We start from the raw sequence: 23,693 nt of genomic DNA on the forward strand, positions 1-23,693 counted from the left end.
CCCAAAAAAGAAAATTTGATGTTTATCTGCTTACCCCCAGGGCATCCAAGATATAGGTGACTTTGTTTCTTCAGTTGAACACAAATGATGATTTTTAACTGCAACCGTTGCCGTCTGTCAGCCGTATAATGCAAGTCAATGGTCACACAATCTATAAGAGTCAATAAACATGCACAGACAAATCCAAATGAAACCCTGCGGCTCGTGACGGCACATTGATGTCCTAAGACACGAAACGATCGGTTTGTGCGAGAAACCGAACAGTATTTTTATAATTTTTGACCTCTAATACACCACTATGTCCAACGGCATTCATCACTCGATTCGTGAGGTCTGATCGCGCTCTGACAGCGGCAGTGATGTCTAGCGCTCATTGAAGTATATGCGCGAGACATCACTGCCGCTGTCAGAGCGCGATCAGACCTCACCAAGCGATTCCTGAATGCTGTTGGACATAGTGGTGTATTAGAGGTAAAAAAAATATATAAATACTGTTCGGTTTCTCGCACAAACCGATCGTTTTGTGTCTTAAGACATCAATGTGTCGTCACGAGCCGCAGGGTTTAATTTGGATTTGTCTGTGCGTGTTTATTGACTCTTATAAATTGTGTGACCATTGACTCGTATTATTTGACTGACAGACATCAACGGTTGGAGTTAAAAATCATCATTTGTGTTCTACCGAAGAAACAAAGTCACCTACATCTTGGATGCCCTGGGGGTAAGCAGATAAACATCAAATTTTCTTTTTTGGGTGAACTATCCCTTTAATAATTTTGTGGAAAATGTGACATTCTTTGATGAATAGAAAGTCCAAAAGAACACCATTTATTTTTAAAACATACATCTTTTGTGACATTATAATGGTCACTTTTGACCAATTTAATGCATCCTTGCTGAATAAAATTATTAATATATCTTTTGAACGGTAGTGTATGGAGAAATAAGCATAAGAGAGCATCAAAAAAAAATCACCTGTTCATAAAGATTGGCCAGCCAGTTCATGCCTTTGAGCTGGTAGCCCTTAAGTTTCCCATTGAACATGGTGGGCTGAGGAATGTCTTCACCTGCTTGAATAGATGGATTTGATAAGCTGTAGCTCTCGCCGAAGCCAGAGCCAGACATGCTAGCCGCATGCAGAGAGGCACAGCGACTGTCCTTTGCTTCCTCATCAAACAACCTGGTCTACAGAAAAAGAAGAGGGACATTGTAATTAAGTAATTTCCAGCCAAAATTCATGAGGGAAACATGTATGGTGTAGTGCAAAGATATACCATATAATTCAAACTGCCACTTACTCTAGCCTGGTGGATCTGGTATGCCTCTTTTGCATTTTTAAGAGCCTGAGACTTGTAATATTCACTATCTGCAAGAGGTAAGTATGGAAGGCACATGATTCTACAACACATTTCCAGAAGATCCACACTGAATGATCCATCAGAGACAGAATAAGGTCTCACCATAGTCTTCCTGGCCGACATTGACCATAACCCCTCCACCGATGTCGATCTGCCGCTGGGAGGTGTTGTCCTCAAGCTTGCACAGGATCTCCTCCTGTGTGCCGTCTCCCCCAGCGTTCTGCTTGCCCCCCATGAAGTGAGCGTATAGCTCTGTCTGGGTGATCAGGAAGTTCAGTTTCCTCTGCTGACGCTTAGCCTGACGGGACACACAGCGAGAACTGTCAGGATGATGTTTTAGGAAATGATTCTCAGCGAAATGTGATTTTTAGCGTATATGCATTAATACCTCCCGCATCTCCTCATCCAGTTTGCGTTGCTCGAGAGCCTCTTTCTCAGCACGCTTGCGGTGCTCCTTCTCCACCTTCTCATACTTCTTCCAGTACAGTAGCATCTCTTTGGTGAGGCGGCGGGCCCGTGGTAAAGTCTCTTTGCAGTTCTTCTGTGCCTGGATTGCAGCCCTCCGGACCTCACGCATACACTGGTGGGCCAACTGGGGAGGGGTAGATGCGCAAAGACTTGACAAACATCTTCAAAAATAGGCCCTCTGAGACAACTAATAAAAATGCGTTTGTTACATTTTTTGGTAACACTTTATAATGAGGTTAATTAGTTTATATTAGATAACATGAACTAATACTGAACTGCACTTCTACGGCATTTATTAATCTTTATTAATGTTAATTTCAATATTTACTAATACATTATTAAAATCAAGAGTTGTATTTGTTAACATTAGTTAATGCACTGTGAACTAACATGAACAAACTATGAACAGCTGTATTTTCATTAACAAAGATTAACAAATACAGTTACATACAGTTATGTTAGTTAATACATTATCCAATGTTAACAAATGAAACCTTATTGTAAAGTGTTACCCATTTTTCTAACTAAACAAAAGTGGGACATTAGTGACTGAAAAATAAAAATGTGAATAAAAATTAAATCATATTTTGTAAATTCCAAAATCCTAAAACATTCTCTTTATTTCCTGGTTTAAATAAAAATTTGGAATTCCTGGTCACAGACATTTTGACCACACTATACATTACTGTTTAAAAGTTTGGGGGTCAGTAAGATTAACACCTATATTTGGTTAGTATGGATTAAATTGTGACTCAAAGACATATATATTGTCTCAATATATATTGTCTTTCTATTTCATATAAATGCAGTTCTTTTGAACTTTCTATTCATCAAAGTATTCTTAAAAAAATGTTTCTTGAGCACCAAATTAGCATATTAGAAACTTCACCTTTGCCATCAAAAGAATAAAATTACATTATAAAATAAATAAAAATAGAAATGTTATTTTAAATTGTATTAATATTTCACAATATTGCTGTTTTTACTGTATTTTTGATCAGATAAATGCAGCCTTGTGGTGAGCATTAGAGACTTTTTTCAAAAACATGAAAAAAATCTTACAGACCTCAAACTTCTAAACGGTAGTTTATGTAAAATATAAGTATCTCTTACCTTTCTGGCATTGGTTAAAACAAAGTTCCTTGCCGAGACTTTCTGTTTAAATGCCTGAAATGAAACAATGAAAATAAAGACTAATGCATGAACAGAAGAAATAGAGGGGAATGCAAACGGACGACCAAGAAAAACGCTTGTACCTTTGGGATTTCTTTTTTTGCAATCGTGAGCCAGACTTTTCGTCTACGAGCATTGAGCTGCTCGATAGTTAAGTGCTTCTTTTTGATCATGGGAAGAGGTGCATCATGGGAAAACTTAGCAAAAATTTTAGTAATGTGCGCCCGTCCCTCCATGGAGAAGTCCTCTCCCCGTTTCTTCTTCTTTTTCATCTTTTTTAACTTGGCTACAAAAGAAGAACAACAATGAGTATTCAAATGACCAGAAAACAGTTCCTGTCATCCTCTTTTGTTCCTATAGGCTTACCCTTACATTTCTTCTCTTCCTTGATTTTCTTTTTCTTGAGGCCCAGTAGGTGGCGCTGCTGCTCGTAGAAAGGATCATGAGTGGACAGGAGGCCTGTGCTGTAGTGTTGATAGTGCTGCAGCTGTGAACACAAACACACATTACCAACAGTTTCCATGAAGGCATCTATGCGGGGGCAGCCAACCTAGATTCAGCGAACACGTCGTACCTCTCTGTCAGAGTGGAACTTGCTCTGGTGGAGTTTGGTGAACTTGTGCAGGCGCAGCATGTCCTGGAGCTCTTCCCGTGTCATTGTAAAGTCAGAATCATCCGAGTCAGTATCTGAATCTGTGGTGTCATCGCTCAGCAAGATGCCCTGCAATTCACAAACATTAGACTGCTTAGACATGGACATAAAGGAGAGGTACAATTAATTATGATCGTATGACTAGAGCCTGTTTCCCCTTCAGAGCAAAAAAAAAAAAATATGGTAAAATTATATCATTTATATTTCAATGTTCAAAGTTTTGCTTGCAAAACATTTGCATTCCCCTGAGAAACTTCAATTTAGAAAGTATTGTGTTTCCGTGAGAAACTCGCAGAAGCTTTAAAATATAGTTTTTCATTCTACCTCATTATTTCAAAGACCAATTTTTCATTTGCTCACAAAAACTCTTTCTCTAGAGGAAAGTTTTTGTGAGAGAATCAAAGGTTTTTGAAGCAAATGCAACACAATTTTCTTTCCCACCTCAATCACCCTTAGACTTCATTTCTCAATATTTATTTCTTTTGTGATATTACTCTCACTTATGGAAGAGGATTAGGGCCAAGCAATAATAAAAAAATAAAACCATCTCGAGATTAAAGTTGTTAAATTTCGAGAAAAGACTTGTTAAATTTCAAGAAAAAAGTTGAGATAAAATGTTGAGAATAAACTCATTAAATTACGAGAAAAAAGTCGTTAAATTACGAGAACAAACTCGTTAAATTTCGAGAAAAAAGTCGAGATAAAATGTTGAGAATAAAGTCATTAAATTACGAGAATAAAGTCATTAAATTACGAGAAAAAAACTCGTTAAATTTCGAGAACAAATTCGTTAAATTATGAGAAAAATGTCATTAAATTTCGAGAAAAAAGTCGAGATAAAATGTTGAGAATAAAGTCATTAAATTACGAGAAAAAAGTTGTTAAATTACGAGAACAAATTCCTTAAATTATGAGAAAAATGTCGTTAAATTTAGAGAAAAAAGTCGAGATAAAATGTTGAGAATAAAGTCATTAAATTACGAGAAAAAAGTCGTTAAATTACGAGAACAAACTCGTTAAATTTCGAGAAAAAAGTCGAGATAAAATGTTGAGAATAAAGTCATTAAATTACGAGAATAAAGTCATTAAATTACGAGAAAAAAACTCGTTAAATTTCGAGAACAAATTCGTTAAATTATGAGAAAAATGTCGTTAAATTTCGAGAAAAAAGTCGAGATACAATGTTGAGAATAAAGTCATTAAATTACGAGAAAAAAAGTTGTTAAATTTTCGAGAACAAATTCGTTAAATTATGAGAAAAATGTCATTAAATTTCGAGAAAAAAGTCAAGATAAAATGTTGAGAATAAAGTCATTAAATTACGAGAAAAAAGTGGTTAAATTACGAGAAAAAAGTCGTTAAATTACGAGAACAAACTCGTTAAATTTCGAGAAAAAAGTCAAGATAAAATGTTGAGAATAAAGTCATTAAATTACGAGAATAAAGTCATTAAATTACGAGAAAAAAGTCGTTAAATTACGAGAACAAATTTGTTAAATTACGAGAATAAATTCGTTAATTTAACGACTTTTTATTCTCAATATTTTATCTCAACTTTTTTCGAAATTTAACAAGTTTTTTTCTCGTAATTTAACGAGTTTATTCTCAACATTTTATCTCGACTTTTTTCTTGAAATGTAACGATTTTTTTCTCATAATTTAATGAGTTTATTCTCAACATTTTATCTCAACTTTTTTCTTGAAATTTAACGAGTCTTTTCTAGAAATTTAACAACTTTAATCTCGAGATGGTTTTATTTTTTTATTATTGCTTGGCCCTAATCCTCTTCCGTACTCACTAGTACTGCCACTTTCTCATAATTTCGACATTCAACCGGCAATTGTGACTACATTTTTTGTCATTGTTATTTTAGATCTCACAAAGTGCCTTTTTTAAACTTTATAAATCACAATTAGTTTTATTTTTTACTCTAAGACAGAAACAGGCTTCCATTAAGCAGGGATTGGATTTGGTTAAAGCATTTCCTAGAATCACTGTAGAGCTACCTCTATACATACCTTCAGCCATTTCCTGCTTTTCTTCAGTTTCGAGAAGTTATACAGACTGGCCTTGTCACTTTTGTGCTCTGAGGAAGACAGTTTGTGGTTAAAGGTGACTCATTAAAAACTTTTATCCCTAAAGAAACGAAGAGTACTTTTAAAAATATGTGTTGAAAATCATAAACACACTGGAATGCCTCATGGAAGCCACCCTGTTGAGATCACATGAGCAGCCAAATACTACTCGCTTTATCACTGTAATGAGATCAAATGTACTTGCAGCCCAAGACAGACTTGAAGTACAAAAAGACTGCTGTACTTATATATATACAAAATTACTTTGAAGAAGAGGATATGCATTCTTATGTTATATAACAGATGACTCTTTTTTTCATTTTATGTATTGTACCTTGCAGCACAGCTCCGTTGAGAGTGCCACACTCCGTCTCTCCATCTCTGCAGGAGTCCTTGGTCTCGTCCTCAAGGTTGACGTGATCTTCTTTCACTGCCAGCAGTGGGTTAGATGAGGCCAGAGAAGACCCCTCGCCCAAACCATCATCGCTGTCATCGCTAAAATAGAGAAGCGATCTTAAACAAACCTACAGTGCAGCATTTCCTATAAAAATCTACCATTAGCTAATGGTTTTAGGAATTATGGAAAATGAAGAACAACATTCATCAAAATAGCCAAGAATCACAAATAGGTTTGGGACATTATATAGTGTCTAAGGGTTTTGTAGAGTCATAGGGGTCATATGTAACTCAAATTACCTGGAAATGTTCTGGTTAAAAACAGCAGCAGTCTGCCTCAGAAAGGTGTCTAGGCGGAGGGATCGTTCAAGGTACTGCAGGTGAAGTGGTTTGGCCAACTTTGAGCAAGTGGCGTCTCCCACGCCATCCTGCTCTGAGGCCATAGGCAGAGTTTAAAAGTGCCTGAAACGGTGATCACTGCATAGACGATACAGAAAGTTTTTTGGTTAACGCTAAATGAAATTATGAGGATCACGTGATTTTAAAGCTCTGAAGTTGAAAACATAACTGTGACCAAAGCAGTACAGTACCTTTGGAGAGTGAGACTTCATATTTCACAATTTTAACATTCAGTGTCGCACAAATGATAAATCTGAAACAGAAAAGGATGTGATATTGACTTCAGCATTGAGTGACCGACATGTCTGCTCTTCTAAAGATATGATCCACATTTACAATAAGACTGCATATAAATATTCAGAACTGGATGACAATAATTCATAGCAGCTGACAAATGAGAGAAATAAATTCTTATGTGCATCTTGCAAAATGCATGTGCACATGGGATACTGACAGTGGCTGAAAGAAAATGAAATGGATTGAGATGAACACAGCTGATAGGTTTATTGATAGCGTACTGAAATGTAATAGCGAATTTATTCCATTGTCCCAGCCGGATGTGCCCTCTGTAGGGCAAGAGAGGTGCTACTCAATCTGATAACACCCTTGTAAGGTTCAGAATCAGCTGGCCACAAGCTTGTGATTGCATTGCTTAATCTGGACTTTTCAGATGTGCATGTGTTCAAAGACCCGATGAAACGCAGATTTTCTTTATTATTATTATTATTATTATTATTACTACACAACAATTCAAAAGTTTGGGGTCAATAAGATTTTTTCATGTTTTTTAAAGAAGTCTCTTAAGACTGCATTCATTTGATCAAATATTCAGTAAAAATAGTGATACTGTGAAATATTATTGCAATTTAAAATAACTGTTTTCTATTTTAATTTATTTTTCAAATCTAATTTATTCCGCAATTGCAAAGCAGCATCATTACTTCAGTCAGTGTCACACGATCTGTCAGAAATCATTCTAATATGTTGAATTGGTGCTCAAGAAACATTTCTTATTATTATCATTAATGCTGAAAACAGTTAAACAGCTGTTTATATTTTTGTGGAAACCGTAATACATTTTAACAATGTAAATGTTTTTAATGTCAATTTTGATCAATTTAAAAGTATTAAAAACCTCCAGTTTTGAATGGTAGTGTACTTTTGTAGCTTTTAATGCTTGTGTGTCAGCTTTGAGGCCGTCTATATGATTATGTACTCCTAAAGGTCATCAAAATGTACTTTAATCAGATATATGTTTAAAATAGTCTTGTCTTTAAGGAAAACAGAAAAAAGACATTCTCAATTTCACTTTCTCAAATCACTAGAATGAGAATGTTTATGCCCCCCAAAACCCCTGTACTGACTAGCACGTCATGTTTTATGGCTGTGTTGTAAACTAAAGAATATTTACTCATTTTAAAATTGGCCAAGCACTTCATTAAGTCCCATCCAGCTTTCCTGTTTCAACAGAAGCATATGAAAGCAAGCATATGAAAAGAAAATTCACAAGTGAGTCAAGATGAATTTGTTCTCATAATTTAACGACATTTTTCTCGTAATTTAATGACTTTATTCTCATAATTTAATGAGTTTATTCTCAACATTTTATCTCGACTTTTTTCTCCAAATTTAATGACATTTTTCTCATAATTTAAAGAATTTGTTCTCGTAATTTAACGACTTTTTTCTCGTAATTTAATGACTTTATTCTCAACATTTTATCTCGACTTTTTCTTGAAATTTAACGAGTTTTTTCTCGTAATTTAATAACTTTAATCTCAAGATGGTTTTATTTTTTTATTATTGCTTGGCCCTAATCCTCTTCCGTAGATAACAGCTCTGAGTCTTCTTCTATAATTCCTGGTGGGATTGGAGAACACCTGAGAAGAGATCAGAGACCATTCCTTTATACAGAATCTCTCCAGATCCTTCAGATTCCCAGCTCCATGTTGGTGCTTCTTCTCTTCAGTTCACTCCACTCATTTTCTTTAGGGTTCAGGTCAGGGAACTGGGATGGTAATGGCAAAAGCCTGGTTTTGTGCTCAGTGACACATTTTTGTGTTGATTTTGATGTTTGTTTATGGATCATTGTCCTGATGGAAGATCCAACCACGGCCCATTACAAGATTTCTAGCAGAGGCGATCAGGTTTTGATTTTTTATTTGTTGGTATTTGATAGAATCCATGATTGCATGCATCTGAACAAGATGTCCAGGATTTCCGGCAGAAAAATAGGCCCACAACATTAAAGATCCAGCAGTACATTTCATTGTACACATGGGGTACTTTTTATCCCTGTGTGCACCAAACCCATCTTAAGTGTTTGCTGCTAAAAAGCTCATTTTTTGTTGTTTCATTTGACCATAGAACGTTTAAAAAGTAACTGACACTACTGGAACTTCAAATGGGATGGGTTCTATGGTCAAAAAAAAGAACTATTTAGGAGCAAACACTTAAGAGGGGTTTGGTGCACACAGGGATAAAAAGTACCCCATGTGTACAATGAAATATACTGCTGGATCTTTAATATTGTGGGCCTATTTTTCTGCCGGAGATCCTGGACATCTTGTTCAGATACATGGCATCATGGATTCTATCAAACAGCAAAAGATAAAAAATCAAATTCTGACTGTCCCTGCTAGAACTCTTATAATGGGCTGTGGTTTGATCTTCAGTCAGGACAATGATCCAAAACAAACATCAAAACCCACACAAAAATGTGTCACTGAGCACAAAACCAAGCTTCTGCAATGGTAGTCCCAATTCCCTGACCCAAACCCTATTGAAAATGAGTGGAGTGAACTAAAGAGAAGAAGCACCAACATGGAGCTGGGAATCTGAAGGATCTGGAGAGATTCTGTATGGAGGAATGGTCTCTGATCTCTTCTCAGGTGTTCTCCAATCCCACCAGGAATTATAGAAGAAGACTCAGAGCTGTTATCTTGGCAAAAGGAGGTTGCAAAAAGTATTGAATAAAATGGTATGATTAATTGTGAGCAGTGTGTATTAGAGAAAAACATTTATTTCATAATGTGATTTCCCCCCATTTAGAATTCTTATTCTACAATGCACGGTTGGATTTTTGTCAATTTTTTAAATAAAAGATCAAAAGGATTAACAATGCAGATTTATTTTCACAGCCTTGTTTGGTCATATTTACAAAGGGTATGAATAATTTTGAGCACAACTGTACATCTTAGTGAAATGGATTCTCATAAAAGAAATGTAGGACGGGGACTTGGTTCTATCCATCGGTTGTTGACTGAATGCAAACTTACAGATGACTGTAAGAAAGGGGGCGGGGTTTAAGGGGACAAAATGATTGGAGAAATCTGGAATAAATCAGCAGAAAGACTTGTTTCACCTGACATAAAGTTGACATTTCGATTAAAAACATGTTAAAAAAAATAAAATTCAAGTCAGCATGAACTGAAAAATCACCATATTTTCTAAATGCATGTTACAGATAATATTGTAAGCAAATCATCAGTGCATATGTTTAATTTATTTATTAAACATCTATTTATTTATTTGGCATCGTAATGTTTAATCAAAATGTCATAACTGGAATTTCTGATGAAAATGACAGACTTCTCACTGGTGATGCAGGACTTTTCCAATTGTTTAGTCCGCTTCAACATGAGCTGCAACGACCACATCTCAAAATGCATAGATTCAAGTGCCTGGCCAATTTTTTTTTTTCTTTTCAATCATCCATTACATGCAGATATGAAATGTCACAGTACAGAAGAAAAGATCTTTTGCTTCTTCCGTTCCGTTGTGACTTTAAAAATAAAACTTGCATGGATTGATGGTTCATAATTATAAGATCAATAACGTGCATTTAGAAAATAGACTGAATTTCTATTTCATGCTGACTTTAAGGACTACTAAACTCTTTCTCCTAACCCAAACTATTATTTCTATAAAAAATGTGCATTGTTTTATTGACAATGCACCACTGGAAATGGATTTACACATTTGAATCACGTAGTAATTCATCCAACTGTAAATCTCAAGCATTACATGATATTCAACCTCATATAATACTGGCTTTTTTCCACAGAGTTTTGTAAACATAACTATAGCACTGACACCACACTAGTGTTTTTAGTGCCCCCCTTTAACCATTTCCTGGATGCAACATAACACATACAGCAATGTCAATGAGTTACACAATTAATGAAACTATTCTCATCTCAATAGTTTGGCAACTCATTTGGCTTTAATGCCCGTGTTACACCATCAATACACGCATTTGTAAATACTGCCAAATACCCGTCTATTTTGGTTTCTTCATTTGAGACAAACTCAGTTTATAAACCTAACGCACACTGATGACGATACGAGCGTATCCTTTTATACAAAGAGGAAATGTATAGCAGTGTAAGGTGTCTCAACACACATTATAAAATCCGGTTAAAATTACTGGTACTGTACATAATATAATCGACAGGCTGATGATTCATATCTGACTTAGCTTAGCTAGCATATTAAGCTGGCTAGGTTTAGCTAACGCTAAGCGTTTCAGCAGCCAGTGTTGCTTGTTAATCTAAATCCAGGGTTACTGTATATGTTGCTAGTTAGCAACGATGCAATTAAAAGGTACATTTGAGTTACAACCACTAAAATTAGCTTTAATGGTTTTTTTTAAGGAAGGCTATGGAGTTTAGCTGCCGTGATATCCGTGCAGAGGTGACTTTTTTAGCCACAGGAATTAGTATCATGTCAAGTTCTTGATTATTTTGAATAATTGAAATGGGTTCTGTCTCTTTAAGGCCACCACCTCTTTGTCAAATGAAATGTAGGGAGATATATGGTTTAAAAATATTCGTAATATTCCGTGGCCTTGTTCCACGTGAGGTCAAGCACCATCTGCCCCGTCTCATGTCTATATGCACTGCGGGAGTCGAGGAGGCCAGTAGATCTGCGATTCCCATATTCTAATTCTTTCTCCCTCCCGGCCATCTTCCCCCATTGCTCCCCCACCATGTTACTCATAAACGCCAGCTCACCTTGTCCCCGTGTCCGCCGTTTTTGCTCTGTCTCTGTTGCAGCCGACTCGCAGCTCTCTGTCTCCAAAATGGCGGTTGTGAGCGAGGAGAGAGACCGTGAGTCGGTAGCAGCAGAGAGGCGGCCACTTTCAGTAACTGAGAGAGCAGGGACACGGCGCCATGGCGAGGACAGAGTGGGGAACAGGCGTACCAATCGACTATAGATTGACGACTGCAATCTTATAAGCATTTAGGGACGGTATCGTAATAAAGTAGTAGTAGCAAAACGAAAGGAGTAGTTTCGTTTAAGAAAGAATAGAGGTGAGAATTCGACTTATTATAAATTAAGCTGGTTACTGGAGGAGGGTATAATGGCTATCGGAGTTCTATTGGTTGTGTCTAGAAAACCCGAACGTTGCCGAAGGTCTTATGACGTAACACTTTCCGAATGTAGTCTCAAAATATCGCGTGATTGGGACTTGACGTAGAATTTGTCACTGTCTTGTTATACATAAAGCACTAATGCAATATGAAAATGTGTATTACCTATGCAACTTAATCATATTTCTTGCCAAATATTTTATCCATAAATGAAAGGTATTAAAAATTAACCCTTTCTCACTTTTAAAGACATGTTAGGATTTATAATAAATCTTTATCCACCTCCTGTAACAAAAAGCTTCTAAAACATGATATGCATGCTTACATTTGAGTGTTTTGTATAATTTTTATTTAATTATATTTTGAAGGAGATATGTTCTATAGAAGTGATCTATACAAAAAAACTTTTTTTTTCTATTTCTGATTTTATATATATTCTTTTAGCACTGCTTTATGTCTGATTATCTATGGAATGTTTTATTTACAATTGTTAAATAAAAAATAGTTACAAAATAAATAAAAAGCACAAATGAACACATAGGTAATTTATTTTTATGTGTCATTAAAAGAATAACACAAATTAAAATGTGCTTAGATATAAACTGTTTTTGCTACTTTTTTGTGTAATTAATTTCATCAAAAGCAAGGCATATTTTAACCTAGAAAATGAAATTTTTGCATTAGGAAAAATTCCTTTCGGTGCACACTTTTGTGCCATTACATCCCATCATATCATAACACAAAGTCTGGTTAAATAGCAATCATTTATTCATTTTTTGCTGCATACAGTACATTAAAAGATATTATTGACTTAACTCAAAATGCAACAATTGCATATTACATTTTGTAGAGACAACTGGTCTATGGAAGCCAACATAAAAATCAAAGGCGGCCATCTGTTAACAGAATCATGTTAGTATTTTTTAATTTAGCATATAGCATGTAAAATTCGAAACAAAATACAATTTTCACATTGCACAAATGGTTACATTTTTCCAGCATATGTACAATTTAAATCACAGAGACTTAGAGAAGATTTATTGTGCAGCTAAATCTCATGCAGAAATGTGTTCTTCAGAGCCAGCTGGACATCTCTTGATCAAACTTCTGTGGATCTATGAAAGGCTTATCGATGGACTTGATCATCAGCTCACCGCAGTAGACACACTCACAAGCTATGATGTCATCGATGTCTGACTTGATCTGCTCTCTGCTTCCCTGGCCCTTGCCCAAGCTGATGGTATCCTCCTCTCTGGGCCTGTGCCTGGATTTGGTGGTCTGTGTGGTCGCTGCCAGCTTCTTCTGAAGCTCCTCCAATTTATTCTGCTTATAGGCAGAGAGGTGAGGAATGACTTCCTGAAAGAGGCAATCATAATGGAACATGTGTCCACACAGGAAGAGATAGAACGGTCGATTGAGCAAGGGGAAATCACAAGTGGCACATTTTTCCTGAGACTCCACCACTCCGTACTTGTTCCTCATCTCCTGGATGTCATCACGGATGCGTTTGGCACTCTCTGTGGCCTCCTCCATTTCTTTTTTCAGTTCCTCTATGTGTTGGTTGTACTCTTCCAGGGAGTTACAAATTGCCTCCTTGAAGTGGTCTATTGTAACAAAGTCTGGAAAGAAAGGTAAGATGTCCTCAATCTTAAGCAGGTTGCAACTGGACAGACAGTTCATGGCTTTCTTGACATCTTTCTCCTCCTGAACCACATGACGAGCAATCTTCAACCACAGCTTCTTCCTCAACTCCTCGTCATCCTCTGGAAGGTCAGCACAAGACTTGGCCAAATCTACATCCACCTAAAGGGATAAACATAGGGATTATTAAAAAAAGAAGGGGGGGGGGGGGGGGGGGGGTCGTAATTATCCCAATATCAATGTTTTTTTTTAGGTTTTATTGATGCTTTTTTATTTTATTTTTATATCTATTAATTAATTAATTAATTAATTAATTCAAAAATACATTAAAATGCAAGTCATACATGCAATGACAGACACCTCTTCTATGATGAGAATGTGTTTAATTTTTTAATTAAAATTAATTTTGATATTTTTTGGAATCAAAAAAAAAAAAGTCTTGATATTCTTAAAAAGAATTTGCATTATTTATAATTCCTTAGAAGAAAAATATTAACTTAACTGCTTCACTGCTTATTAATATTTTAAAAAACAAAATAATTGAGAGGACTCGTCCAGACCCTCATGACTGTATGCCAAAATCAATTTCTAAAAACTTGGCTAGATCAGGTTGAAAAATGTTAAGTGGTAAACTCCCCAAAAACATGATATTTATCAAATGATAATTAATTATGTTTTAAAAAAAAATTCTTAAAACATGTATTTCTGAAAATAAATATTCAAAAAAAAAAAAGTTAAAAAAAAAAAAGCATTACTTTTTACATGTTGGTTATACCACATGACATTTTTAGATTCATTTAAATCAACATGAATACAAATAGTGCATTTTTGATAGCTTGACAAGTTTTCAACTAGACTTTTAAAGCCATAATGAAATGCAAGTAACAACAGATCTTTTCTTCCATATTGTGACGTACATCCGAGTGTAACAGATAATCGTAAAAGAAAAATGTAAGGCAGGTTCTGTGTTCTATATGTCAGTTGTTGATTGGATCTTGGAAGCAGATGAACGCAAGCTTTTCTTAAGTCCTACAGTATGTTTAGTAAATTTTTCTTTAAATGATTACAACCAATTAGAAAGGTAGAGAAAGTACCAAAGAACAGTCCACTAAGGTGTGGGAGTCACTATCAAGGGACATCTGACACATGGTCACAGGAGCACATAGTGTGGGAAGAAGGCAAGATAATTTGCTTTAGTAATCTTACTTAAAATGACATGAACTGTACATAAAAAATATGTGTGTGTATGAAGGTGTCGAGAAGACTTTTGTCAGGTTTTATGAATTTATTTTATTTTGCATGTTCAGAAATTCAATTTTTCTTTTCGTTGCCTCAGGGCAACGTTGTGCGATAAGGGGTACTTTTCGAGGATGTTTTAGACAGTACCTCACATTGGCCATAATGTGTTACAAGAAGGGAAGATGCAGGGTTCCTGGGTGCGCAGGAACACCCAAAGTGATGTGCAAAAATTGTAGCATACACCACTATCTCACAGCAGAGAAGAAGTGCTTTTTGAAGTTTCGTACGGAGTGAAATCTCAGCACATGAAGTACATTATATGGCATGACACTATTTGATACAGATCTATGCATGCATCAAATTCAATATATCAATGTCTTTAAAGTGTTTTTGCCTTTTTATTTAATTTCTTTTTTTTTTTCTTTTTTTTTTATGTGATTGATGATAATTTTCTCTATGATTCTGTACCAAAATATTTTGGGGTGGGGGGGGGGGTCAAAATAAATTATCAATAAAATGTTCCCAAAATGAACCAAAAAATTATGTGGAATATTTTTTTTTTTTTTGTGCCATCAACATGTGTGCAGTAGAGGGTTAAATGGATTATATAATTAGAGAAGTCACAGAAGTCTACTATTCACCAGAAGATCGAGCAATGACATTTTGATTAAAAATTATGAGGTAAAAAAAAAAAAAAAAACATGCATGGATGAATTATTCACAATAATATCAGACTTCATGCAAAGGTGCAATGTGTAAATTTTAGAAGGATCTATTGACAGAATGCAATAATATACATAACTATGTTTTCAGGGGTGTAAAAAGACCTTAAATAATGAACCGTTATGTTTTTATTACCTTAGATTATTACCCATTTTGCACTGCCATGTTTCTACAGTAGCCCTAAACCAGGGGTGTCCAATCCTGCTCCTGGAGGGCCACCATCCAGCAGAGTTTAGCTCCAACCCCAATTAAAGACACCTGAACCAGCTAATCAAGGTCTTCTAGGCATACTAGAAACTTCCAGGCAGGTGTGTTGAGGCAAGTTGGAGCTAAACTTTACAGGACAGTGGCCCTCCAGAACCGAGTTTGGACACCCCTGCTCTACAGAGCGAGTTTGCTTGACTGGTACTTTCTGCTGTCTCAGGCGATGACATTTTTGTCCCGTTTTGTCCACCGTAGCTTCTCCGCTACATGCCGCTAAAATTTACACACTGCACCTTTCATGCAGACTTGCAAAGGTTTTTCCTTTTCTTTATTTGTGGACACTCTTCTAAGCAATTGCCTCTTAAAACAGAAATAGAAGAGAATTTTAAAGCACACATACTTGTAGAGCTAGATCCACAGCTTCCTCATATAGCTCCATAATCTTGTAAACCAAGACGCAGGCCCGCAGGTACCCATGTTCGGCACAAAGGCGCAAGGCATATTTTAAGTCGTAGTGGATGTCGGAGACGTGCGTTCCTGCTTGTTCAAGGTACCACAACAGGGCATCTGGCTTGTGTTTGGCATAAAGCGACAGTAAATAATTGTGAATGGCTTCATCTTTGACGTCCAGCTCATACACACAGAACTCCATGTACCGGATGGTCTCAGTTATCTGCTGCATGCTGCCCATCTGGCTGTAGTTCACCAGGGCTGGGATCAGATTCTTCGGATCCAACCGGTTTCCCATCTGAATCCACGCATCCACCACCTTTTTGGGGATGTGCTGCATGAGGACCGGAGAGAACTTGTAGAAGAGCTTGTCATCGCAGTGTTTAGAGAGAACATCTAAAGCTGCGCTGTAGTCGTCATGCTGGCAGTAATGAGATACAACACGCTCATAATCTTGCATGATGACCGAGAAATACACCATGTTTTCCACGTCACCGTGACTAGCCAGCAGGTCATAGATGGTGCTGCGATTGTTGTAGAAGCAATCTTTATGTTTGGGGCTTTTAAGAAAGGTGCGGAACTCTTCACGGGTCTCTAGAAAGAGGTGTTGTTTGCCGTCGTCGGCCTCCAGCTGACCGAGTCGGTTCAGATAGAGTTCAGTCAGCCAGGTCACCAGCAGGGTGATCTGAGTCTTCTCACCGGGCTTCAGGTTGATTAGCTTCTTAATCAAAAACTCTTTCAAGGCCTCCTCCTGTTTGGCCTCAATGAACTTCAGTGCGATCTCCTCAAAGTAATTCTGAGTGAGTGCATAGCATTTGGCGCTCTCCAGGTAGCGCTTGTTCTGGAAGCAGTGCTCCGCCTCCTTGGCGAGCACCATGTCCAGGCATTCTGGTCGGTCTTTGCAGTACTCTTTAGCCAGATCAAACTTATTCATGTTCATGTACATCTGCCAAACGTCTCGCGCCTCTCTCTGGATGTGGTAGCGAAACACAGCTTTTTCGGTGTAGATCCACACAAGCCCCGTGACGGGATCTTTGATCATCTTTTTTAGCATGCCAAACTTATCTGGAAACACATCTTCATGCACAACCTGACCATTCAGAGTGCAGATACCCCTAACACGGTCAGGAAGCAGGAGCAGGAAGTGAAACTGGGTGAGTACTATAGAGATGGGCTTGACAAAGTTTAAATCGATGTCTTGTGTGTATTCCCACACTTGAACATCACTTAGTAGGGAGTCGGGTCGCACGTAGTCCAGCTGTCCATACAAAACCCCGTTGCCCATCATCCAGGCGAAGGTCTTGGGGCAACTGCGCAGCTTCGACGTGTAGAATGTAATCTCACTGTAACCCATATTGACAGGAAACTCCTGGAAGCTAGGTAGGGGATCCGTGTTCTGGGAGAATATGGAGCTGAAACCCTGCTGCTCGGATCCCTCTGCCAGCTTTCCTACAAACTGGAACAGCCGTTTTCGTGTGGTTGCAACAATGAAGTACTTGGATTCCAAGCCACGTTCCACTTCGAGGCAACAAACCGGAGCTGGCTTGCCATCCTCTTCCAGGGAATGAACCTGTCTGAAGAACTGGTCCGGGTTGGTGTTGAACAGACTGCCCTCTGAGGCAGAAATCTCTGCTTCAAAGATGATTCCCTGGCTGGTTCCGACCAGAATTGGTCCAGTGTTGGTCTCTGAGCCTATTAATTTGTTCCAACCTATGCTTTCAATCAGGTGGCCTCTCCATCTTGATAGACTTCGGACCTTCTGAGTGTTTCGGTTTAGGTATACGCATTCATTTGTGGTGAGACTGATGACTAAATGTGATCCTGTGAGATAATTGACAAAATGTCATTTTAAAGATTGCATATGAAAAATAAAGTATTTTAAGCAGTTCAACAATGAATTACAAGTTTTAAAAAGCCAGACCTGAGCTTTTGATCTTGTTTACACCTGGTATTAAGATTAATTTTGGGAGATCCCATCATTCATTCAGGCAGTGCTAAAAACAGGTGGAAATGGGGTTCAAAATGTTCTGTGATCCGATCACTGAAACCACATATGGAGGTAGAAACGCATAATACATTTGCATTATAAAGGATAATCTATCTGATGAGCCTAAACCACAACTGTGCCACAAGTGTTACCTTGTCTGGTAAACATTTTAAATGTCTGGTATTTTTATTTTAAATGTATAATTCTATATTTACATTCATAAATGTAACATTTCTCATGTTTATAAATATAAATATTTTTTAAAAAGCAATATTTATATTTAAGATTATTTCTATTTTATATAAATATTATTTAAATATTTATTTTTAAACAATTTAATGTGTTTGTTATTTACAAAAATAAAAATTAATGATGGCATACATGGCAAAACATTGCTGAATAGTCTGTACTACTGAGTATCACAAGATAATCTTGCAATGTCAACTATTTAGACCAAACTGACCAGTTTAAAAAGTTGAAAACCTACTCATCTGTCAAAGAGATGTTTTGAATGTTTGCTGGTTACAGCTATAAACCCAAATAACCCTCTAATCAAAATAACTTACAACTTTATAATTATCATTTTATATATTTACATTTAAAAACTGACATGTATTTTTTAATAATAATTAAAGATATAATTTATTATGTACTATTTTTGTTAAAACTTTAAATTATGCCATACATAGCAAGACATTACTTATTAATTTGTACTATTGACTATCACAAATTAATCTTGCCATTTTGACAAATCCTTATCTATGTCATTACCAGGTGTAAACACTGCTGGTATGTCTCACCTGACCATTTGTGATCGGATCACCCGAGACTGATCTTAATACCAGGTGTAAACATAGCATTTGTTTCTCACAATGACATGTACTGCAGAGTTTTATATGATGTAAAAAAAAAAAAAAAACATATCAAAAATATCATTTTATCAAGCATTACATTTATGTGTGTTTATTCCAAATAAAGAACTGAAAATATATGTTGTCCTAATTGAATTCCCCGGTTCACATCTGTTGAACTACTTAACAGTTGCTTCTTTTGTCATTCTAATTTCAAGGGAAATCTAATCAAACCACTTATGTGTCTAATGACATTTAATTGATGCCCCAAATGCATTTAAATCCTCCGACAACAAGGACACATTGACACGTAATTACCTGTAGGATCCAGGAAAAGTTTGTGCACTTTGCTATCATCCTTTCTTCCCAGTTCAATCTGATTTGGCTGATCAGGTTTGCCAAGATCAATTCTGAAACATAATGTGCAAGTCAACATATTACAACATTTAAATGCTGCTTAAATAGGAATCGATCCTGTTTATTTTATTTTAATTTATTTAAAAGACCATGTATAATTGATTGATTACACTAACACAAATAAAAAGGCAGATTAAATGATTTTTATCCTCCTTTAACAAAGTGATCAGCAGATTAAATATGCATTTCAAAGAGAATTGCCTTTAATGGTCCACATCCTCAATGCTTAGTCCTTTCACCAGTATTTAGACATTAATCACCCATTGCATGTACATAAACTAATCAATGCAAAACTTATCAACGACAAAATCTCCCAATTAAACAGTTGTTGATAACACAGCTTCGAGAAATAGCAGCTTTACCTCAGCAGGGTGTCTTTCCCCAGACTCATGCACAGCTGGTTGTTGCACACTGAGAAGTGGTTGATTTTTTCGGGAGGTGAGAAATCGATGCGCTGCTTGTTGAAAATAGGTTTTTCTTCTTCTAATCTTACATTCACAAACCCTGTGAACGAAAAAGATAGTGTAAAATACCACATATCATAATGTCTGCAATACCCTAAATTATGTAGGTTTGTACCTGAATGAGTAATCCCGATGTTGGCCGCCGACACCCGGCTGTGTTGACGGATGTTCTGGGAATCTTCATATTGATCCAGAATAGATGCCATTGCAAATGATCAAATATTCACAAAACTACAGTATTTACAAAACAAATACTGAACCTGTGTTTACATTGCACGTAAAGATGTAAAGTAGCCTATCCCTACCAACTACTCCCAGCCATAACACGCTAGCATGTGAGCTAAACGTCCTGTTCAAAAGCTGTTTTTACTGTCAATGTCCCTGTTGTGTGCTAAATAAAATATAAAAGAGATTAAACAGATATAAAATAAAACGAAACCGAGCTTCAAATGATATTTTATGCATCAATAATGACAGCACTGAAAGACCGAGCTATGTTGTGTGTGCATGGCTGTCTTGGTCAGCTGATGAATATCATGTGATTACATTAGAGAAACTTACTTCACTGCTGTTCTTTATCTGTCCGCGTAGTGGCACTGTTTAGTTAAGCATTGATTCTCATGCATTGAAATGTTGTCAATGTATTAGCAATGATTGAGATTATGCCTAATTTGCGTTGTTTATTTTTGTGCTACTTTTATTAATAAACTTTTATAAAGACAGCAACTTAAATAGTTTTTTTTAACAGATTTGTGAAATAAAAATGTCTCTGTCAAAACATGACCAGAGCTGCATTTAATATTTAAAGGGTCTATTAAATTACCTCTGTAGTTTCACCAGTTACAATCATAAAAAAAACTCTTTTTTTACTTTTATAAAAGGCTTGCAGTTTGAGAAACACTTGAGATTAAAATCGTTAACGAATCATTAAATAGCTTATCTGTGCTCAAACCAAAGATTTGTGTTCTTTCCATTGAGGCCCGTGACTGTTGTGGGCGTGGCTATGCAAAGTCAAGCCTCTCCAAAAGGCATAGAGGTCCCGTCACAGATCAGAGAGAGTCAATTCAGCTTTTGAACTGCGAAAGTAATGAGTCACTCATCAGTCTCAACAAAGACGCCGATCAATACAGTGGAGTTTAAAAAGTTTTCCTGAAGACGTTTCTTCTTGGCCTTAATTGTTGGACATGCCACCTCAAATGGATTACTTTTACCACGAGTCAAGAGTTCCGTCCGTGTGCCTAGAGCAGGACGACGCGCTGGAGCCTGCGATCAGCTGTATGCTGGTTGGGGATGGTGCGGTTGGGAAGACTAGTATGATTGTCAGCTACACCACCAATGGATACCCCACGGATTACAAACAGACGGCTTTTGACGTCTTCTCGGGTAAGTGTATCATCTTTGACCCCTTCTAGGTGATGATGGTTAATTTTAAAGTAGCTATTTGTGAGGATAAAAACTTGACATGTTTTTAACTTCTGGTTATTCAGGACAAGTCCAGGTAGATGGGACCCCGGTGCGGATTCAGTTGATGGATACGGCTGGTCAGGTAATTTAACATTTTCATTTAAAAAAAAATTGTTTAAAAGTTTGTAAAGTGTAAATTCTTTTTAAAAGTCTGTAGTGTACATTCCCAGCAAACATTTGGACGTTTAATGACCGTTGAAAAAAAGACGTCCCTGCGACACGTCCTGTCATGGTTGAAAAATAGCTCCAAAATTAAAGTTATGAAACGTATCTGAATGCATTTTTACGAAATGTTCTGTTTTACATATTTTTTATCGATTTATGCCGTCATACCGCGACTATTTTTGGCCAGGGACATGACATTTTCGTCGGACCAATGTTTGCTGGGTTTACTTAAAAAGTTTGTGTTTAAAAGTCTGTAAAGTGCTAATGTATAAAACTTTCTAAAAAAAAATTATAAAAGTGTCATATAAAAAAGCCTGTTAACTCTGTCAAGTGTTCTTATCTATCTTTGTCTTTGACTTACAGGAAGAATTTGATGAATTCAGATCTTTGTCTTACGCACACACGGATGTCTTCCTCCTCTGCTTCAGTGTGGTTAACCCCACATCATTCCAGAACATTACCAAGAAATGGATCCCTGAGATTCGTGCGTGTAACCCATCCTCCCCCATCATTTTAGTTGGAACGCAGTCAGACCTTCTGTTGGACGTTAACGTTCTTATAGACTTGGACAAATACAAAGTCAAACCCGTGATCAGCTCACGGGCAAGGAGCCTCGCCGAGAAGATCAGGGCCGCCGAGTATGTGGAGTGTTCGGCCCTGACCCAGAAGAACCTAAAAGAGGCCTTCGACTCGGCAATATTCGCGGCTATTAAACACAAGGCCAGGAAGGTCAAAAAACGGAGACTGTCGGACAGACGAGCCAAAGCTTTTTCCAAATGCAGCTGGAAGAAGTTCTTCTGCTTCATCTGACCCTGTGGGTCAAAATGTGTGAACTGTTTACACGAGATATTAACTTATTTTGGACAATGTGTTTACTTATGGTCATTTAGCTTTATTTTATGGGCGGAGTTGTTTGATCTGTGGGGAACTTCCCAGGAACGTTTGAGTTGAGTGACATGTGAGAGCTGTTGCGTTGCTCAACACAACGTTTTAATCATACAACCTGTATAATAATACATGTTGTAAGATTTGTAGACCCATTATGAAGAAAGATTAGAGAAAACTACTCCTTAAATCATTTATTGTTCACAAAGAGCACCCACCATATGTAAATGAATGAATTTGCATGAGCTGGTTAGCTGCCTATTCAAAGCTTGAATGGCGCTCACGTGGATGTGTCTCTGATGGTCGAGGGGACAAGAGCGGGTATCTGTCTTATCTCTTTTGTGTCAGGCGCTACTCTTTCATATGCAAGAGCCTGAACTAAAGCTGATGTGTGAGTTGTCTCCTCCTTAGGTGCTTGTGACCATATAAATCCAACATCACGCTTACAATGATTCAGCCTGTCCTCCTGATAAATCTTAGCTGGGGATTGTCTTGCAAATTGGCAAGATAAGATTATTAGGCTTGTGTGAAAATGGTTTCCTGCATCCGGGGAAACTTGGCTGGGTTGTTCCTGGTTTCCTAAGATGGGTTTAGCGTCCTCTCTTGTGCGAATGTATTGTGAGAACGTACACACAGTTGAAAGTATAGCAGCCCAGCCCATTTCGTGGAGCCGTAGCTCGGTTATGTTTTTTTTTTTTTTTTTTTTTTTTTTTACTGACAGCATGAACTTTTCACAGAGTAAACAGTGCTGTCTTTGTTATAAATGTGCTTCTTGTGGAAGATAACTTTTTTTTTTTAAATGCTGTTTGTTTTTAACAGTTCTGTTTTAACAGTTTTAACTGTTCTGTTTTGATGCCTCAGGCAAGAAGGATGTACCGCTTCCAACAATTTATCTGTTTGCCTTCACTATTGTTTTGCCTTTTGATCAAATTCAATCAGCACTTTTAAACAGCTTCTCCTTCAGTGTTTTTTTTGCATCATCTGGAAATAAATTCAAAGGGCAAAATACATTTCCAATGCTGTTTTTACAATGCAACTATCCAAGACCTTTGTTTTTATCCTGCTTTAAGTGTTATATGTGAAAGTTGTTTATTTACATAATCTTAAAATGTTCCTCTTAAATATCAAATAAATGAACAACATGATGAAATTGGATATTGTTTCCTAGTGATTGAGGTCAATTAAACAATAATATAAGCAATTACGCAGGGCTTAGATTAAAGGATTAGTTCTCTTCAGAATTAAAATTTCTTGATAAAATTTCTTTACTCACCCCCATGACATCCAAGATTTTTATGTCTTACTT

At 36.7% G+C, this 23,693-nt stretch overlaps 3 protein-coding genes across 5 annotated transcripts in view; 1 reads left to right on the top strand and 2 right to left on the bottom strand.

Moving 5' to 3' along the window:
• The window catches only part of ino80 (INO80 complex ATPase subunit), a 45,375-nt gene extending 33,689 nt beyond the window's left edge, over positions 1–11,686 (bottom strand). For 2 of the 3 annotated variants that reach the window (XM_048206580.1, XM_048206579.1), the window contains exons 1-13: positions 11,538–11,686; positions 6,714–6,775; positions 6,424–6,600; positions 6,062–6,222; positions 5,671–5,738; positions 3,574–3,720; positions 3,366–3,486; positions 3,083–3,285; positions 2,940–2,993; positions 1,747–1,950; positions 1,461–1,656; positions 1,299–1,366; positions 976–1,185 (exon numbers count right to left, since the gene is read on the bottom strand). In XM_048206580.1, coding sequence (XP_048062537.1) covers positions 976–1,185; positions 1,299–1,366; positions 1,461–1,656; positions 1,747–1,950; positions 2,940–2,993; positions 3,083–3,285; positions 3,366–3,486; positions 3,574–3,720; positions 5,671–5,738; positions 6,062–6,222; positions 6,424–6,566 — 1,575 coding nt within the window. In that variant the 5' untranslated portion in view covers positions 6,567–6,600; positions 6,714–6,775; positions 11,538–11,686. The remainder of the gene's footprint in view (positions 1–975; positions 1,186–1,298; positions 1,367–1,460; positions 1,657–1,746; positions 1,951–2,939; positions 2,994–3,082; positions 3,286–3,365; positions 3,487–3,573; positions 3,721–5,670; positions 5,739–6,061; positions 6,223–6,423; positions 6,601–6,713; positions 6,776–11,537) is intronic. The other variant, XM_048206581.1, reaches the window with a different exon arrangement.
• Positions 11,687–12,647: 961 nt separating this feature from the next.
• Positions 12,648–20,422, bottom strand: vps18 (VPS18 core subunit of CORVET and HOPS complexes). Its single transcript, XM_048206584.1, has 5 exons — positions 19,989–20,422; positions 19,772–19,913; positions 19,311–19,402; positions 16,105–17,975; positions 12,648–13,700 (listed from the first exon to the last, which is right to left on the bottom strand). Exons 1-5 carry the CDS (start codon positions 20,077–20,079, stop codon positions 12,972–12,974), a joined length of 2,925 nt encoding a protein of 974 aa, XP_048062541.1. The 5' UTR covers positions 20,080–20,422; the 3' UTR covers positions 12,648–12,971.
• Positions 20,423–20,858: 436 nt separating this feature from the next.
• Positions 20,859–23,542, top strand: rhov (ras homolog family member V). The gene is made up of 3 exons (XM_048206585.1): positions 20,859–21,256; positions 21,361–21,419; positions 21,866–23,542. The coding sequence occupies exons 1-3, from the start codon at positions 21,058–21,060 to the stop codon at positions 22,310–22,312; spliced, it is 705 nt and encodes a 234-aa protein (XP_048062542.1). The 5' UTR covers positions 20,859–21,057; the 3' UTR covers positions 22,313–23,542.
• The last annotated feature ends 151 nt before the right edge of the window (positions 23,543–23,693 follow it).

The sequence above is a fragment of the Megalobrama amblycephala genome, linkage group LG11 (genome assembly GCF_018812025.1).
Source record: "Megalobrama amblycephala isolate DHTTF-2021 linkage group LG11, ASM1881202v1, whole genome shotgun sequence".
Taxonomy (NCBI): Eukaryota; Metazoa; Chordata; class Actinopteri; order Cypriniformes; family Xenocyprididae; genus Megalobrama; species Megalobrama amblycephala.